The sequence below is a fragment of the Salvia splendens genome, chromosome 21 (genome assembly GCF_004379255.2).
Source record: "Salvia splendens isolate huo1 chromosome 21, SspV2, whole genome shotgun sequence".
Classification (NCBI taxonomy): Eukaryota; Viridiplantae; Streptophyta; class Magnoliopsida; order Lamiales; family Lamiaceae; genus Salvia; species Salvia splendens.
This window is the reverse complement of record NC_056052.1, coordinates 3,202,460-3,222,395: the sequence shown is the minus strand read 5'-3', so window position 1 is coordinate 3,222,395 and position 19,936 is coordinate 3,202,460. Positions and strand designations below refer to the sequence as shown.

General features: G+C 36.9%; 2 protein-coding genes across 2 annotated transcripts; both read right to left on the bottom strand.

Moving 5' to 3' along the window:
- Positions 1-2,633: 2,633 nt before the first annotated feature.
- Positions 2,634-5,115, bottom strand: LOC121784016 (protein FMP32, mitochondrial-like). Its single transcript, XM_042182195.1, has 7 exons — positions 4,881-5,115; positions 4,169-4,300; positions 4,042-4,101; positions 3,886-3,962; positions 3,110-3,166; positions 2,945-3,011; positions 2,634-2,871 (listed from the first exon to the last, which is right to left on the bottom strand). Exons 1-7 carry the CDS (start codon positions 5,043-5,045, stop codon positions 2,752-2,754), a joined length of 678 nt encoding a protein of 225 aa, XP_042038129.1. The 5' UTR covers positions 5,046-5,115; the 3' UTR covers positions 2,634-2,751.
- Positions 5,116-12,731: 7,616 nt separating this feature from the next.
- Positions 12,732-19,480, bottom strand: LOC121783658 (transmembrane and coiled-coil domain-containing protein 4-like). The gene is made up of 15 exons (XM_042181801.1): positions 19,088-19,480; positions 18,902-18,980; positions 18,064-18,567; positions 17,467-17,632; positions 17,190-17,342; positions 16,924-17,021; positions 16,640-16,731; positions 14,978-15,048; positions 14,740-14,875; positions 14,082-14,141; positions 13,923-14,005; positions 13,530-13,606; positions 13,352-13,422; positions 13,215-13,272; positions 12,732-13,119 (listed from the first exon to the last, which is right to left on the bottom strand). Exons 1-15 carry the CDS (start codon positions 19,285-19,287, stop codon positions 12,997-12,999), a joined length of 1,971 nt encoding a protein of 656 aa, XP_042037735.1. The 5' UTR covers positions 19,288-19,480; the 3' UTR covers positions 12,732-12,996.
- Between the last annotated feature and the right edge of the window lie 456 nt (positions 19,481-19,936).

Sequence of the window (19,936 nt, the reverse complement as noted above, 5' to 3'; positions counted from 1 at the left end):
GAAGGATCTTGGCCCAGCAAAGAGGATCCTAGGCATGACTGTGATCAGGAATAGAGAAGAAAAAAGGATATGGCTATCCCAATCTGACTATGTTGCAAGAGTGCTCAGAAAGTTTGGGATTGAAAATTTGAAAGAGGTGTCAGTTCCTATGGGTCACCATTACAAGTTATCAGTTGAACAAATGCCAAAATCTGATGCAGAAATGGCTGAGATGAAGAAAATCCCATATGCGAGTATGATTGGGAGTGCAATGTATGCTATGATTAGCACTCGGCCTGACATAGCCCAAGCTGTATCAGCAACTTCTAGATACATGTCTAATCATGGGAAGGAACATTGGTCAGCTTTGAAGTGGCTAATGAAGTATTTGAAGGGAGCTAGCAACTTGGGAATCTTGTTTGATGGTGCAAGAGAGTATGAAGATGATGTTTTGGTTGGGTGGTCTGATTCAGACTATGCTGGGAACATAGACACTAGAAGGTCCCAATCCGGGTACATCTTTACTCTATACGGCTCTGCTATAAGTTGGAAGAGTAGTCTCCAAGCTGTGGTTGCCTTGTCCACCACAGAAGCAGAATTCATGGCTCTTACAGCAGTAGTCAAAGAGAGTTTCTGGCTCAAGGGTATTTTGAAAGATTTTGGGATTGTTCAAGATTCAGTGGCAATTGGCTGTGACAATTCGAGTGCTTTGTGCTTGGCTAAACATCAAGTTTATCATGAGAGGAGCAAGCACATTGATGTGCGCCTACACTTCATTCGGGAGAAGATAGAAGAGGGTGAGGTGAAGATATTCAAGGTGAACACAGCTGAGAATCCAGCTGATATGCTCACAAAACCATTGCCCAAGAACAAGCTGGATTTGTGCATGGAGCTGGTGAGTATATGTAGAATGAAGTAGTGGTGAGCTAAGTAATCAAGGTGGAGATTTGTGGAGATGATCACTGAGCTGCACCGACTGCTTCATGCATTTGCTTCAAGAGAGAAATGAAGAGAGGCTCGCTGAAGCTCACTCAAGCTTCGGATGTTTCAGTAGCCGTCGGATGTAGAATTAGTTTAGGGATTAAATCTTGGCCATTGATCTAACTAGCCGTTAGTTCTTGTTGTGTTTAAATAGATGGTTAGTTAGTTAGCTAGTTAAGATTTTCCCACTTTGTGATTCTTGTAATCAGTCGACTCTCTCTCTAATAGGATTAAACATTCCCTCAACTTCAATTTTGATCAACATCAATTCTACGCGATTCATCTACAAACGTTTCCAACACCTCCCGTCCCCACTTTACATATGAGTTTCTCACTAGTTTGGCAAACCTTTGGTGTGGCATCTTCTCCTGCGAAGATTTATCAGTAATCATTATATTTCTAACACTAAACATTTTTATTGACATATTATCGTAGGATACAATCCAGAATTAAAAAAATATTAGTGACGGATTTGTCCGTCACCTTACGAACGAAATATGTTGTCTCAAAACTTGAATAGAGATATTAATGTGCTTACCCGCTGCTGAGACGAGAGAGAGATAAAACATGACTAGCAAGAGAGATGCGATGAACTTAGCCATTAATTATGATACGAAATGATATATCTAAGAAAACAAAATTATGTGAGATTGCAATGTTTACAAATAATCCAAGCATGACCAATATATACATTCATACATATACGAGCTTATCAATTTTCTGATTCTATGTTTTGACATTCATTAGAGAGAAAAAAGTGATGAGATTCGACTAAAATAAAGGTTGATTTAAATCATATACTATAATGCATTGATTCAAAAGATTGTGGTAAATAAAAGTCAAAATATACCAGTATTTTATTTTATTTTTACAGAAATCTGATACTCCTATTAATTATATAGATTGCTTGATTTACAGTCATAAATTGCATTAAATTAGAATTTCTCTCATGTAATTTGAATGAAATCGATATTTACTAGACAAATTCATTCAAATAAACACGTAAATTAAATGGATCCTATCATGACTTGAATTCTTCGTGATACTATTGGGAAAATTGACTTTGCATTTATATATATATATGTATAGTGAAATGATATGATTTGTGAGCATCATTAGTGTGCATCGGAACTCTAATTGTGGTCTAATGCATTTTAGCGTTACGTGTTTTTGTATACATTTATTTTGATTCTATCATATTAAGAATTAGTTATATAAATTTTTAAGTGTACAATTTTCATAAAAATCAACTCTAGGTTTGTTAATTATTCCATATATTTATATATTTTTTTACTTTTGACGATCCGTAGTTTGTTCTCCCACTAAAAAGTACTCCATCTGTTCCATAATAGTAGAGACATTTTTTTCATTTGGGCATACAGTAATAGAGTCATTTTTTTCATTTGGGCATACAGTAATAGAGTATTTTTTTAAAGTAACACATTTTCTCATTATTACTTTCCTTCTCTTATTATATTCTCTCTACTTTTTTCTTGTCTTCTGAATACTTTACTGTCTTTTTATTTAATACTCTATTGCACACCTTTTTCTTAATATTCGTGCCAGAAAGAAATATAATTCAACTACTATGAAACGGAGGGAGTAGTAAGTAATATGTGAAAATGGAAGATTAGGTTAGTAAATTACACTTTGTCAAAGCCATTAACCTAATTCGTATCACTAGTAAACAAGATACAAACACAAAAACCAGTGTACATACTAACTAACTAACTACACCATTTTATTCTGTGAAAAAAAAGAACAAAGCTCTTTAACTAGTAGAATGAAGAATCAGTGAACAAAACGAAGCAAAGCGAGACCAACAGCAGCAATGGAGGCAAATGTCCCAACACAATATTTGATCAACTCGTATTTCAATGATTCTATGTTTGCCCTCAGCACATGAATTTCCTGACACAAGATTCAATGTAAGAATTTAGCATCAAATTGTAAGAAAATTTGAGAAATTTAATTAAGTACTGACTCGATCAATCTTGCTGTTGAGGTTAATTGTGTCTTGATGGTGATGGTTGAGCTCATCCCGGATTCGCCTGATCCATCACCAACAACAAATTAATTAAACTAGTTTACCTTAATTATATGCACAAGAAATTATTTATGTCTCTCTCTTTTTCTAATCCATACATACCCTTTTTCGAGATTAAGGTCCAACTTCAACCCTGCCGTGACTTTATCTATTTCATACCTGAACAGATTAACGCAAGATAAGCATCGATGTAACATATCAAATAAGAGAACTCGTTTCAAAAGAGTAGTTTATCAAAAGAAGCATATTTGGCCCATTAAAGAGTTGGCCCATTTGATTTATATATTCCATATATATGTTGTTTTGGTTATCGAATTAGTTTATCGAAAGAAGAATCCATTTGGTCTATAAAACTCACATCTGGAGTCTGTTTGGTCAATTAATCCCACCTTTGTTGTTTTGGTCATGGAATTAGTTTATCAAAAGAGGGGGTCCGTTTGATCTTTAAACTCCACATCTGTTGTTTTAGTCACGAGACTAGTTTATTAGAAGAGAGATTCTATTTGGTCAATAAATGACAGATGTGTTTATTGTTACAAACCAAACAAGAAAGGTTATTAGGAGAGACCCGAGCTCATTGGGTCTATAAATCCCACATCTGTTGTTTACCATAATCGATACGAGACATAAGGGGCGGACGCAGAAATAAATAACGATAAGGGTTGTGATTTCTAAATTTCATTTTAAAGTATATTTTTTAGAGTTTCAGATTATTTATAAGGGCTTTTAAATAATAATTTACCTTAAATTTAGATAAATTATAAAATTTTAAAAAGAAAAATACTTAAAATATAATTTTTTTGAGGGCTTTAGCCCCACCCATTTTATACATGGGTCCGCCCCTGCGAGACATTGGAATCCGTAACAATGGCGCGCACCTTATCTCACTGCGGATTTTATCGATGTCGGACTTCAATTTCTCATTCTCTTGTTGCAGCAAAGAGACATGGTGAATCTACATTTCATATCATCGCCATGATTTTTCTACCATCCATCAACAAGGTTTACACATTTCAAAGAAACAAAAAACATACCACATCACTTTTAACTTCGCTTTCGAATTTGGAGGAGTTGGATTCGATCGTCATCACACTCTAGAAAAAACCGAATTAATCAATGGATAAACAATCAAAAGAAGAAAACAAGGTTGAAAATGCTGACTTTCTCCATGTCAACTTTGGAGGCGAAGTTGTGAGCCACATTGTCGTAGCTGTCGTTTTGAACGTCCTTGAGCGCCTCCGTGATCGCCTCGGCCTGCTTCGTAGGCAGCCCCTTCGCCTCGAATTTCCTCACCTAATCAACCAAACGTCGACGAAGATAAAAAAAAAAGTTGATAATGCGTATGTGTGAGTTAGCCAAGCGTTAGAGTGGTAACGCCTGAAGCCAAATGTCTCATGTTCGAGTTCATTGTTACGCGATCTTTAAATTTATTCTATCTATCCCTTAAAAATAGAAACTTTCTGTATTAGGAAATTTTTTCTCTCTAATTAGATGGGACCCAATTTCCACTAACACATTTTTCTTTCTATCTATCTCTTATATTTTACCAATTTGTATTAAACTCGTGTTATTCCAAAAGTTCATATTTTTAAGGGGCATATGAAGTAATTCATTTGCCTATAAAAAAAGATGATGATGAAAATGAGAGAGAAATAAATATTAATACACGAGAGCCAAAGTGTCCACTAAGATTTTAAAAAAAAAAGAAGAGAGATAATGCATGTGCTTGAGTTAGCCAAGCGGTACAATGGTAATGTTTGAGGCCAAAGGTCTCAGGTTTGAGTTCAATGTGGCGCAATATTTTAATTTAATTCATTTGCCCATAAAAAAAAGATGCTAATGATAATGAGAGAGGAATAAATAAATAATTTACGAGAGCCAAAGTGTCGACGAGGATGAGGCGTTTGCAGTCGGGTCGAACAAGATCGCACAAGGGGCGGGGCTCAACGACGTCGGAGAAGGTCCGGGATGCGACCCGGTTGGCGCCATGCAAGCGGGGGGCGATTAGCAGAGCCCGCCTGCAGTATGCGGCTGCCATTTGAGATGAAAATGTGATTAATTGGTTGAATTGTGAGGAATAAACATGTATGATGGAGATGGGCTAATTAGCCAAAAATAATCAACAAAAGGGGGGGAGAGATGTGTATATATGTAAATGGGAAATTGAGTGGAAAACTAAAAATGGAAGATATTCATAAAGGAAAAAGGTGGGGAGATATATATTTGATGGTTGTAATGAGGAGACAACCAAAAATTATGGGGAGCAGTCCAATTGATATAATGGAAGCTAACTTCTTTCAAAACAAGCAAATACTTAAACCTTTTAAATAAATAAAAGGAAAAAAAGCAATATTTGAAGCTTAAAAAGCTAAATTAAAGAGAGAAAACAAGCAATACACAAAGCTTTAAGAAATAAATAAAAGGGGAAAAAAAGCAATACTTGAAACTTAAAAGGCTATATAAAAAGGGTGAAAAAAGCAATACTTAAAGCTTTAAAAATAAGTAAAAGGAAATTCTCGAAACCAAAAAATAATTAAAGGAAAAAAAGAGCAATACTTGAAGCTTTTAATTTAAAATCTCCGAAAAATCAATAAAATGAAAAAAAAGGGAAAATGAAAATTAATACTTGTAATAATGGAGTGCTCATTTCAGTTGGAAGAAGAAGAGAAGAAGAAGGAAGCTCGGCTTTGAGCTCGGCTTTGAGTTCGGCTTTGAGCCGAGAAGACAGTTGGTCTTGAGCCGAGAAGCAAAGGAGTTCGGTTTGTGTACCGAGAAAGGAGTTCGGTTTGTGAACCGAGAAGGGAGCTCGGTTGTGAGCCGAAGAGAGTGCTCGGTTGTGAGCCGAAAAGAAAGTTCGGTCTTGAGTCAAGAATAGAGTTCGTCTTGAGCCGAGAAAGAAGAAGCAACAGTTCGGTCTTGAACCGAGAAGGAAGTTCGGCCTAGAGAAACTAGCCGTTGGAGCAGCAGTTAGTTAGCCGAGATGTAGCGGTTATTCTTCTTGCTTTCTTGATTCTTCTTGTAGTTAGTTAGTAGCAGTTGCTACTTGATTGTAGAGCTTTAAATAGCTCAAAACCATGTACGTAGTGAGTAGTGAAAATCAATAAAGAGTTTTCAAGTTTTCTCTCCAAGATTACCATCTTCGATACTCTAAGTGTGAGTGTGTGTTCTTCTGCATTGTGAGTTATCATACAACTGTGAGTGTGTGTGTGATTCACCTGAGTGTGTGAAAGTCTTGTGCGTATTGAATCCCAACAAGTGGCGCCGTCTGTGGGAAGGGGATATTGAAGCTGATTTGCAGAGGATCAAACGGTTTCATAGATGGCAGCAAGGCTTGATGCAGAAAAGTTCACAGGCAAGAATGATTATAGCCTGTGGAAGATGAAGATGAAGGCGGTCTTGATTCAACAAGGCTTGGCCGCAGTTCTTGCAAATACAGAAGAGAAAGGAAAGGCTCCAATGCTTGATGATAAAGCTCAGGCAAAGATGGAGGAGATGCAGCTCAAGGCACATTCTGCAGTGATTCTGTGCCTTGGAGATAAGGTCTTGAGGGAAGTTCAAGAAGCCAAGACTGCGGTGGAGATCTTGAACAGGTTAGATGAAGTTTACCTGGCAAAATCTTTGGCTAACCGGCTGTATCTCAAGAAGAGGCTCTATGCCTATAGTTTTTCTGGTGAAAAATCTATCATAGAGCAGTTGGAGGAGTTCAATAAGATCATTGATGATCTGGGCTCTGTGGATGTTAAAATTTCAGATGAAGACAAGGCCATTCTTACATTGAATGCCTTGCCTAGCTCGTATGACCAGTTGAGTGATGCAATTATCTATGGCAGAGATAAGCCTATCACCTATGCAGAAGTCTACTCGGCCTTGATGGCTAAGGAACTCCAGAAGACTACCAGCAGAGGCTCTGCAAGCTCCAATGTTCAAGCTGCAGAGGCCTTGAATGTGAAGAAGTTCAAAAAGCAGAACTTCAAGAAAAAGTTTGAGGGCTCTAAACCCTCAAGTTCTGATGCTCAGAAGGAAACCAGAGCATGTTTTTGGTGCAAGAAACCAGGGCACTTGAAGAAGGACTGCCATGCCTGGAAGAGAAAACTAGCCTCTGAGGGCCACAACACTTCTGATTGTGTAGAGAGTACTGATCCCCCTGCTCAACTCATGAATGTCAGTGATAATGGGATCAGTCACAGGTGGATAATGGACTCAGGGTGCAGCTTCCATATGTGCCCCAACAAATCTTGGTTTCATGATCTTCAGGAAGCATCAGGGACTGTAGTTCTTGGAAATAACCATGTGTGTCAGATCAAAGGGATAGGGAAAGTGAAGCTAAGTTTGCAAGATGGCTCTATAAAGATCCTAACTGGGGTGAGGTATATTCCGGAAGTGAAAAGAAATCTCATCTCATTGGGAATGCTGGAGGAGAAAGGGTTCACCATATTGATGAGTCAGGGAAAGATGCTTGTGAAATCTGGGAATGCAGTGATGATGGAGGCTGACAGAGAGCACATTCTCTATTATCTGAAGGCTAAGGCTGTTGATGGAGAAAGCAATGCAGTGTCAGATGATTCCATAATGCTATGGCACAAGAGATTGGGCCATCCAGCAGAAGGAAGCTTGAAAGAACTCATCAAGAAGGGCCTGATCTCTGGAGATTTCAACAAGATGGACCCCTGTGAGCAGTGTATACTTGGAAAAGCAAAGAAGGCACCCTATCCTACAGGTATTCACTCTTCTACAGCCCCATTAGACTACATACATAGTGATCTCTGGGGCCCTTCACCTGTAAGCTCAATTGGTGGTGGGAAATACTACCTTGCTATTATTGATGACTACACTAGGAAACTGTGGGTGTACATACTGAAAGAAAAATCAGAGACATTCACAAAATTCAAGATATGGTGTAAAGAGGTGGAGCTAGAGAAGGGAAGGAGTGTTAAATGCCTAAGAACTGACAATGGCTTGGAATTCTTGTCTACTGAGTTTGATCTGTTTTGCAAAGAGAAGGGTATGAAGAGGCACCGCACTGTTCCTGGTAACCCCCAGCAAAATGGTGTTGTGGAGAGGATGAATAGGACTATCCTAGAGAGAGTAAGGTGCTTGTTACTCAGTTCTGGTCTGAGCAACAGATTTTGGGGAGAGGCTGTGTATACAGCAGCCTATCTCATCAATAAGTGTCCATCTACTGCCCTTAAGTCTGAGACTCCTGATTACATGTGGTATGGAGCCCATAGTGACTACTCAAAATACAAGGTGTTTGGGTGCGCAGCCTATGCTCATGCTAGGCAAAGTAAGCTTGAGGCTAGGGCTCTGAAATGCATATTGCTGGGGTATCAGAGGGGTGTTAAGGGGTATAGGCTCTGGTGCATTGAGCCTGGTAGGCAGAAGGTGGTGGTGAGTAGGGATGTTGTGTTCTTGGAGGATCAGATGCCATACTTAAAAAGGAAGCTGGACTCCAATGAAGTTGAGAGTGATTTCCTCAAGGTGGAGCCAGTGGGACTTTGCCAAGGAGCAGGTGGAGCCTCTGACTCAGAAAGTGAGTCTGAACCAGAGGATGATGGTGCTCTAGCTCGAGGTAGAAAAAATGATGAGCCTACAGCAGATTCTGCCAGAGAGTACCAGATAGCAAGAGATAGAGGCAGAAGAAATACAAGACCACCTGAAAGGTTTTCTGATGTGGTCTACTATGCACTTTGTGCTGCTGAGAGCATTGATATTGCAGATCCTCTCACATATAAAGAAGCCATGAAGAGTAAAGACAGAGAAAGGTGGATTGAAGCCATGAATGAGGAAATGGAATCTTTACTCAAGAACAAAACATGGATTTTGGTGGATAAATCCAGACTGACTACAGATGGAAAAGAAAGGAGGCTGATCAGTTGTAAGTGGTTGTTTAAGAAAAAGATTGAGACCACTGATAAAGATAGAATCAGATTCAAGGCAAGGCTGGTGGCTAGGGGCTTCACACAGCAAGAAGGAATTGATTTCAATGAAGTATTTGCTCCAGTTGTTAAGCACACTTCGATTAGGATCTTGTTGGCAGTTGTGAACCAGCTAGACTGGGAGCTACAACAGCTTGATGTGAAGACAGCCTTCCTCAATGGGGATCTAGAGGAGACTATCTTTATGGAACAGCCAGAGGGCTATGTGAAGACTGGAGAAGAAGGCAAGGTGTGCCTGTTACAGAAAAGTCTTTATGGACTTAAGCAAAGTCCTAGACAGTGGAATAAGAAGTTTGATGCACAGATGAAGAAGATTGGCTTCTCCAAGTCAGAATATGATGATTGTATTTACATCAAGAAGGCAGGCAGGACTCCCATTGCCTACCTATTACTCTATGTGGATGATATGCTACTTGCAGGCCCTTCTATGACAGAAATTCAGAAAGTTAAACAAGATCTGAAGTCGAGCTTTGAAATGAAGGATCTAGGAGAGTCAAGGAAGATCCTAGGCATACATATTCAGAGAGATAGAGGCTGCAAGAAGCTGTGGATGCTGCAAACTGATTATATTGACAAAGTTATGCAGAGATTCAGAATGGAGAATGCTAAACCTGCCTCAACACCCTTGTCCCAGAGTTTCAGATTATCAAAGGAACAAGCTCCTAAAACTAAGCAAGAGGCTGATGAGATGGAGGCTATCCCTTATGCTAGTGTTGTTGGGAGTATCATGTACACTATGATTTGTACAAGACCAGATCTTGCTCATGCTATCTCAGTGACTAGCAGATACATGGCAGACCCGGGGAAGGAGCATTGGAATGCTCTTAAATGGATATTGAGGTACATGAAGTCAACTAAGGACTGGGGGGTTGTGTTCAATGGCTGGGAAGGTGGATCTGAGGAGGTTGTGCAGGGGTATTGTGATGCAGACTATGCTGCAAATCTGGACACCAGAAAGTCTCAAACAGGTTATTTGTTCACCATGTTTGGAACTGTGATCAGTTGGAAATCAGGTCTGCAGAGTGTAGTTGCTCTCTCAACTACAGAATCAGAGTATATAGCTCTCACTGCAGCTGTACAGGAGAGCTTTTGGATCCAGGGAGTGATTTCTGATTTTGGTTTTGACCAAGAAACAATGGTGATTCATTGTGACAGCAGCTCAGCTATATGCTTGGCTAAACATCCGGGTTTTCATGAAAGGAGCAAGCATATAGACATAAAGTTGCACTTTATTAGAGATGAGATTGAAAGGGGAAGGGTGAAGGTGGTTAAGATTAACACCTTGCACAATCCGGCAGATATGCTAACTAAATCTCTAAGTAGAGACAAGTTTGATCATTGCAAGAAGTTGATCAATGTTTGTGCGAGAACTGAGATGAGCCCTCAGGTGGAGAATTGTAATAATGGAGTGCTCATTTCAGTTGGAAGAAGAAGAGAAGAAGAAGGAAGCTCGGCTTTGAGCTCGGCTTTGAGTTCGGCTTTGAGCCGAGAAGACAGTTGGTCTTGAGCCGAGAAGCAAAGGAGTTCGGTTTGTGTACCGAGAAAGGAGTTCGGTTTGTGAACCGAGAAGGGAGCTCGGTTGTGAGCCGAAGAGAGTGCTCGGTTGTGAGCCGAAAAGAAAGTTCGGTCTTGAGTCAAGAATAGAGTTCGTCTTGAGCCGAGAAAGAAGAAGCAACAGTTCGGTCTTGAACCGAGAAGGAAGTTCGGCCTAGAGAAACTAGCCGTTGGAGCAGCAGTTAGTTAGCCGAGATGTAGCGGTTATTCTTCTTGCTTTCTTGATTCTTCTTGTAGTTAGTTAGTAGCAGTTGCTACTTGATTGTAGAGCTTTAAATAGCTCAAAACCATGTACGTAGTGAGTAGTGAAAATCAATAAAGAGTTTTCAAGTTTTCTCTCCAAGATTACCATCTTCGATACTCTAAGTGTGAGTGTGTGTTCTTCTGCATTGTGAGTTATCATACAACTGTGAGTGTGTGTGTGATTCACCTGAGTGTGTGAAAGTCTTGTGCGTATTGAATCCCAACAATACTTGAACCTTTAAAATAAATAAGGGGGGAAATTATGAGAAAACCAAGCAATATTTTAAGCATTAAAATTTAAAAGCCCAAAAAATAAATTAAAGGGAAAAAAGGATAAAACTAACAAGTGAAAAATAAAATAAAGCGCAAATAAATCAAAGGAAAAAAGGAAAAAACTAACAATACTCAAAGCTTTGAAATGTGAGAAATAGAAAAATAAAAAATAAAACGCCCACCGTGAGCTAGACGGGTTTCTTCTAATTTAATGGAGCAATTGTTTTAAAATGGTCAATAAATTTGAGTGTTAAGAGATTTCCAAAGATATTTTAAAAATATTAGATGAATACTTATATCAAATAAGTTTCTCATATATAATTTGAAATTTTATTCTCTCCATTTCATAACTCTATTTTCTCTCAAATCTTCAACCGAATATCATCTCAACCTTTTTGTTTCATACTCGTTTAATAAGAAAAATACTTTTATCAGTTTTCGGTATGGTTGACACAAATTACTATCTTGTTCTTAATATTTAAGTCCATCCGATTTATGAAAGACGAGGCATTGGATTTAGGGAATTATTGCTTTAATAATAAAATCGATAGGTACATCTTATGATGACTAATTATTACGTACGTATGTCACTATAAAATAAAAAAGCATGTCACAAAATTTACTTATGTGTATATTTTCGTTTGTAACATATGTGCGTGGATGTGTTTAACTACTCCATATTTTATTGCAACATTAACATATTTTTTTTGACATACCTCATATTCTTACTAAAATGCTAATTAATTGAGAATGGACGATTAGGTAGTAAATTACCATTGTCAAAATCAAATAATTAACGTAATTACTCGTATCTAATTCCTATCAATAGTAAATATAGAATGAAAATATTGTTATTCTTATTTATTAAAATAATATTGAGGTTAGCAACGATAATAACATATGCAAAAAGTCTCCTTTTTTGGAGTAGTAATAACACATTGTGATCCAAACTGGGTTTTTATGTTGTAGCTAGTTAGAAGCTTGTAGCAAAAGTCTTTGCATATTCCTCCCGCCTCGACTTGACACTCGACTTTCCCACTCGTTCGACAAACCTTGATTCCGGCGTCTGGTCTCACTCTACCTGCAAATTTTATCAACTCATGAGAGATCGAGAGGGAGAGACCGAGAGAGATATGATGTGCTTACCGGCTGAGGTGAGCGAGAGATAAAGCATGACTAGGAAGAGAGACGCCACGAGCTTCGTCATTACAAACTTGTGATGAATAGTGAGATAGCTAAGCTAGTAAAAAAATACTCTTGTTGAGATTGAGATCATTTGGAACAATTATTGGTTAATTATATAGGAAATACTCTGCTTATCATTAGATGAATATTTCTATCGAATGAGTTTCTCATATATAATTTGATGTTATTTACAATTATGGTTTTTTGCTCTAGTATACTTTTGAAAATTTATTGTCTTCATTTCAAAACTATTTATCTTCTCTCAAATCTTCAACTGAATACCCTCTCAAACTTTTTTCTATCGTTTCATTTAATAAAAAAATACCTTATTAATTTTTTCGTATGATTGGCGCAAATTACGATCATGCTCGTTTTATTTAATTTTGATTTAGTCTCATAAACCTAATAAGAAACACCTATGAACTATCAAATGTTTTCTGTGCGCTTCATAAATTTAAGGTTGAATTGTCCGTCACTAAATGAAGTTTACGAAATTTTAGTTTTTGACTAAAATATTGTGGTAAGAGAAAATATTGCATGTATGTACTAACTCAATAGGAAGAAGTGAAAGTGATATAAGAATCAAGTCTACCTACCTAAGGCCACAATTTGAAACCAAGAAGTGAGAAAGAAACTAGATGTTTGTATCTAATAACAGCCTCTAACAAGTAATTCACTTACTAAAAATTCTCTATTGTATCTACATGCAGTCGACGGATCAGCTCCAATTCGAGATTGATGCTGTCATCGTTCCCAGCTATATCCCGATTCTGATGGTGGAGTAGTGAGTGCCAATCTCTATGGTTTCACATCTTCTCGGTTGAAAACAGGGTAATAAGTATCCAGCTCGAGCTGTTCTAGGATCTGCTGCGTGCGCCATAGATAAGACGAGTGCCCGTCAATAAATTCAGTAGCGTCCACCTGTGTTAGATCGAAAAAGAGTAGGATGAGTTCTTATTTGGTGTTCCGAGATAATCATATCATGAAAAGTTGAACAGAGTTGCAGAGGGCTTTACATTTTCAATGCCTGGGACATCAACCGGCTGAATTCCGGCCAAACCTCTTGTAAGGAGACTGTTCAAAAAAAGAGAATCATTTGTGTAGTAGATATCATAAGCACGTTAAACTTTTGAATAATGGTTTGAGTTCATACTTGGCACGAAATGCCATTCCGAGCATCCAATCATTTGTTGAATATACATTGATGTATCTCCCGGCCACCATCTGCAGAATATTATGCAGCTAACTTCAGACCATGGAGAGTCATTAATGGATAGATCTCTTTCATAAACGACATTGCATCCCTATAATAATAGGTGCCAAGCAACTACCTTTCGAGTAGCTTCCCAGTTTGTGTCTTTAATAGCTATGGGAGCTCCAAGAAGAACAACTCTTTCCACGAGCCCAGCTGATTCAAAATCAAGGAAATGAACAAACTCCGACAAAATCAGATATGACAGTTTTAAAAGAAGAAATAGACAAAGCCAAAGCAGAATGGAGAACATGCCGCCTAGCAATTCAACTGTGAGTGTTGGTTGGAAGAAGTAACTGGACAAGAGTTGAAGGTTTACAAATGAGAGCTATTCTGCTGCACGATTTTGAAATTAATAATTTCTTAAGTCTATCGCCGTATTGGCTGGTGCAACGGGTCTGTTTGGGCTCAAACATGAACAAAATGCACAAACATCAAACCATGACTTTCTTTATATCATCTACATGCTTACCATTAGTTTCACTTTCAGCCAAAGTCTCAAGGCAACTCAGAATCACTCTCGCTCCTAATGAGAAACCCACGAGAGTCACAGGCCTGGAAAATTGTGAACACCATAAATTAAGAATTTTGGAAGGATACCAAAATTTACTACTTTTCTTAATGGATATACCTGTGCCCTTGCAAACCTTTCAGTAACACTTCTGCCAGCATTTTTCCTGCCTTATCAGATCTATAAAGTAGCAGAATATCACACACATCAGACTTTTCCACAATATAGGTCCCCTTTTAGTTGTATTAAATCGAGTATATTATGTACATCTATTTTCATTTGTGTTAAAATTAAGCCCCTTGTGTAAGACTTGGCTCCCTATACTTATATTTATGTTAAGTTAGGTCATTATACTACACCAAAAAATAAAGACCCGATTTTTAAAAAGGATAGTTTAGAGATGTAACATATACATGAAGAGAGATGATCAAAGTATAACTAATTTTATATACATAACTAGAGAACCCGAATTTAGTTCACTATAAAGGCGTTTTAGTTCACAACGCAAATTTGAAAATACGGAGTGAACCAAAACGCCATTATAGTGAACTAAATCGCTTTTTATAGTGAACTAAATTCGTATTCTCTAGCTATGCATTTAACTAGTGGTTTCCCTATATCACTTCTCTATACATGAAACCTAATAATTATCAAGAATTTCAGCATTATTTGAGTCTACCAGAAGCGTCATCTATTTATCTTGACTCAATATGACAAACAAAGCATCTGAGTTGTCACTATTTTATGACATTTGTCAAAGTCAAGTAGGAAGAAAAACCTGTCTATGGCAATTGCCCAACTGCTATCAATAAAACTAGTAAGAGAAAGCAATGCTGCCGGCCATGCCAGTGCTGTCATAAGGGTGCTTAATACAGTCATCATGGCGCCTTGTTTCATCAATTCCATGGCAATTTCTGCAGAAATAAAGTTACCATGTTCATGACTAAGAGTGAGTATTCAATGGCCTTAGCTGATAGATTTTTTTATATTTAGCCAGCAGAAACAAAATCCTTTACTTGAAGTAAGCCAGTCTTGAATAGCAGTGCTGACAGCAATTAGATGCTCCGACTCCCACTGCAGTGCATACCTAAACATACAACAGGTATGCTTTCATAAGAAGTTAAGTATGCTTTCACTGCTAGTGAAATCATAAATGCACGGAATAATTAAATCTTGGGTCAAATTTACTTAACATACTACTTACTACAAGACAAGCAAAGCCACAAAATTGTGCTTGGTCAAATTATTTGCATTAGACCACCACAACATGGAATAATACAGGTGAATACGGCGCTTAGAGCATCTTCAATAAGGAAAGGTAAATGAAAGAGGTATATCATCTATTTACTTTCTCAAAAAGTGAAATATAACCTTCCAAAAAGTAACACATTCCAAAGGAAAAAGGTATATAGAAAGGTAAATGATTTTTTAAAAATAAAATAATAGAACAAAATGCATTAAAAAATATAAAGGCCATGTTTGGTTGGCGGGAAAGTAAAGTTGGCAAGGAAAATTATTCCTGGGAAAATGAATCCCGGGAATATGATTTCTAATAACTTTACTTTCCCGTGTTTGGAAAATATCAAGATTTGAAAGTATATATTTGATTTAAACACTAAACTAAAAATATACTTATCATTTTTTATTTATAAAAAATAATAATACATATTATTTAATAAATTATTAATTACAAATGATAATAATTATATTATTTTATTTATTATTACGATGGATAGTTTAAATATGGATTATACATCATAATATATAATAATATAATAATAAATAAGATTATTATTATTATTATCATTATATTTACTTAATTTTTAATTGAATAAATTTTATAATTTAAAATTTCACTATAATTTTATTGTTAATTACTAATTTATAAATTAATAATTATTATATTATTATATAATTATAATTATATTTAATTATTTAATAAATTATTATTATTATTATGATAATAAAATAAAAATAAATATTAATAATATAGTTATAATTATGATCATTTGAATTATAGTTATTTATTATCCTGAAATTAAGTATGGTTTATACTTTTAAATTATTTTTAAAACATTGTAATAAATAATAACAATAATAATAATAATAATAAACTGTACTATATTGCATTAAATATGTAAAAATCCTAAAACTTGGAAAAAGAATACCTAAGAAAAGTTAGGATTCAGAATCCTGGAAAGTTGTACTAACTTTTCTTGTTTCAGGATTTTGATTACTTTCCCAGTTTGATTAAAAACGGAAACAAACACAGGAATTTAAAATTTAAGAATCAGATTACTTTCCCAGACAGAATCCTGGCAACCAAACATGGCCAAAGTGTAATACCTTCTCAAATTCCTTCCCCCTTGGAAAATGTTTTTTCATGAAAAGAAGGCAAATATGGTAGTTATAAGATTTTACCTAGAAAATGTTTTTTCATGAAAAGAAGGCAAATATGGTAGTTATAAGATTTTACCCCTCCATTGATGGAGAGATAAAGATACCTCTTCAAAATGGGAAAATGTATAATACATTCTCAAATACATTTCCCTTTGGAGAATGATTTTTCATGCAAAAAAAAAAATAAGGTAGTTATATACCTTTACCTCTCCATTTACCTCTCCCCTTGGAGATGCTATTAATAATCACGGAAAGCAATAAACTGCAGGGAAAGATACCTTTCCAAGTTTTCATGTTGTGCTTCCCAAGGCCTCAAAAAGTCTTCTTCCTCAAAAACGAATCCTGATATTAAGATCTCAACAGCTAATCGCTGACAAGAAAATTTGAGTAAGGAGAGTGGATACTATACAGAAAGGAAGAAACAACACATAATTTTGTATCTCAGGAATCAAGATAACTGCTTCTATTTCTACTAAACAATATTAACAAGACAACAAATATTATCATAAGCTATTATTTTTTCTTCTCCATTTCCAAATTTTATCCAGCTGAAGAAACTCACCCCTTGATTATGGTTATTCCCTATTGCTTTGAACTCAAATTCTTCAACATCACCAATTCTCCTAGCCACTTTGGTACCTGTAAGTCCGGCTCCAGCCGCTGTGCCAAAAGTAAGGCAGTGAAATATAAATTGGCAGACAAAACTTGGAAGTAGTTATCAACAGACACTGAAACAAATTTATTTAGTAGAGAGAAATAGTAGTAATTTAATGGATAAAAACACTTAGAAAGTTCATCAATTGATTGATGATGAAAAAGGGCACACACCTCCAAAGGAAGCTGCAACAGCCACAGAACCCGCAACGCTTCCAGCAGCAGTAGCTACTGCAGCAAACCCACCTGCCCCAATAACAGGTATAATGGTCCCTAATGCCGGTGCTAAAGCACCGAACCCAGCTGCAATTGCTGGAGCAGCTAAACCTTCAATGACAAAAACAAACTCGCAAACTCAGTATACCCACCCAACATATTAAATTCCAAAATACTATGAAATCATGTTTTCCATCATCATCAATAAAACAATGAATAAAGAAAAAAAACACACCTCCAGTAATTGCCATCAAGGTACCTCCTGTTAGTGCAGCAGCACCAATGATGCCTCCACGTTTCCACTTCTCCCACGAGGTGTCTGCGGAATTTCCTTCTTCTTTGGATTCCTCCTCTTTCAAAATTGCCATCGCAGTACAAGCAACCATAATTTCAATTGCTTCCTGCAATTTTTAGCTAAATTGTCAGAATCATTTAGTAGTAAGAATCATTTAGTTTAGTAAGAATCAGCAGAGAAAAGACCACCGCAGCTGCAACTTGCTCTGAAATGTTGAGAGAACACTTGGAGCTAACAGGAACATACATGTAACAGGTCTGAGATCTTATAGTCGGATGTTCACCTTCTTTAAGAGGAAGATTATTGCACAATAGACTAGCAGAGACCTAATCCTTCAGGAGAAGACATCCAATAATATAAAGCAAAGAAAAGGATCTAATGCTGCGCGGAGTTGAACAAATTATTTTTTACATGCAGTCCTACGATGCATGCTAATTTTGACGTGCCAACCCAAGGGATAATTCCAGTATATCTGAGGATCAAAGAAATAAAAACTTTATGCAACACATTTAAAAACCAGAACATATGTAATTATACCATTTTTATCCATTTGACATCAAACCATGTGGCCAGCAACCTCAATGCTACACGATGTCTGGAATCATAGCCCTTTCTTCTTTTGGCGGACTTTTCATTATCTTCAGGCGGATCTGCCAGACAAGCTGAAAGAAGCTCATAAAGAACCAAAACTTTCGTCTGGTAACTAACTATTTCTGCCTCTTCCATTGGCCTTCCATCTGATTCAATGATATTTTTTCTGACCGCTTGCTCTGATTTAGATGTAGCAACATCTTTCTCCAGCTGAGAAACATCAGATGGACCCCTCTCTTCTGGTTTCGATTCTTCAGTTTCCTCTGGGGTTGAAAACTTCTCCCGACACGAATACTCATACTTTAGTTGTCTTTCCTTTTTGGAGTCCTGGTCTGCAGGCGACAATTCCAATTTCGAAGACATAGCAATGACAGCGTCGACTAGAGCAGTTACATTATTAGCAACTTCTGATGGCACATTACCACTTTCCTCCGCAAGTAACCTTAGGAACTGGCGATAGAGCAAAAATGAAACCAATAGAAATTTAGAACGCACCCACTAATTCCAGCAGATCCCTAGCAACTGAGACAATACTAATACGACATAAGAGTTGTACAATCTCTTAATATACATGGATTACCCTGTGTTATGTTTTTCTACCTAGGCTAATAACTAATGGTGATGTGAATACCATGCAAATCCTTTATCTATCTCGACAGAATACTAATGTCTCTGGTTTAAGATTAGATAAGATAATATATAAAGCAATAAAGCATCACAAATTTATTAGGTGAGAGTAAAATTGCAGTTGAAAGTGAAAAATCTGAGAAATTAATAAACTCACAGCTCCATGATTCTTTGCTGGTGAAGATCCAGCAGATTCCTCCAGCCCACCCCATGATTTGCTATCAATTTCAAAAAACCTGAAATCACAAAAACAAGGCATCAATTATTTGTGAAGTAGACATGCATATATTCAAATAGAAGGTCGGCATTGCCACGCTTCTCCAAAAAGGGGAAAATTAATTACTTGAAGACAGGTTGAAGGAGGGCGGAGGATCGATTGCCCCACAGCGACGGACTGCCGTCATCGGCGGAGGCGGGAAGGCCGAGTGGCTGAGTCTGGTGGATCTGCGCCTGGTTCAAGGCCATCGCAAAGAGTGCTGACGCCGAGTGTTTCTGCGGCGGCGTCAGCATCGATTTCGATGATGATGATGATGATGACGACATTTCTTTGCCTTTTTTGCAGTTCGAATTGGCGCTAATTGGAATTAAACATGCGAAAATGAAGAAATCGAGAGAATTTCCGGAGATAAATTGATAGGGAATGATGAGATTATACAAAATATTCGAGTGAATGAAGCATTTGATCAGATGGAATGATGATTCAGCAGTTGATGTGTTCGTTTACGATTTTTCTTTGTTTTCCATTTAGTTTTGACGGTTTCTCGTTATAATATGAAATTATAGCAATTAAATACACATAAGTATTTTCTAGTAAATATATCACTCAATGAGACTATACAAAATAAAAACAAAGACACTTTGCATTAAACATTGAACTTTAATTAAATTTTCAAGGCTCAACAAAATATGAAACATATAGGATCCACATCCAACTTTAAAATCGATCAGAATATTTATGAATTCTAAATTTGTTCACAATTATCTCATTGCAGAATTTTTGGTTTAAGCGAGTATTCGATATGGTAGTCGGGAAATCGCACGTGAAGGTCACAGTTGAGAGGGTTAAACGGTCTGTTGTTCATACCGAAAATAGTGTTATTTTGTTTAAAACATCAACATGTTATAGCCAATAGATACCCAATTTTTTCAGCATTGGGGCAACTTCTATTGCTACTAGGGCTGGCAAATCGTG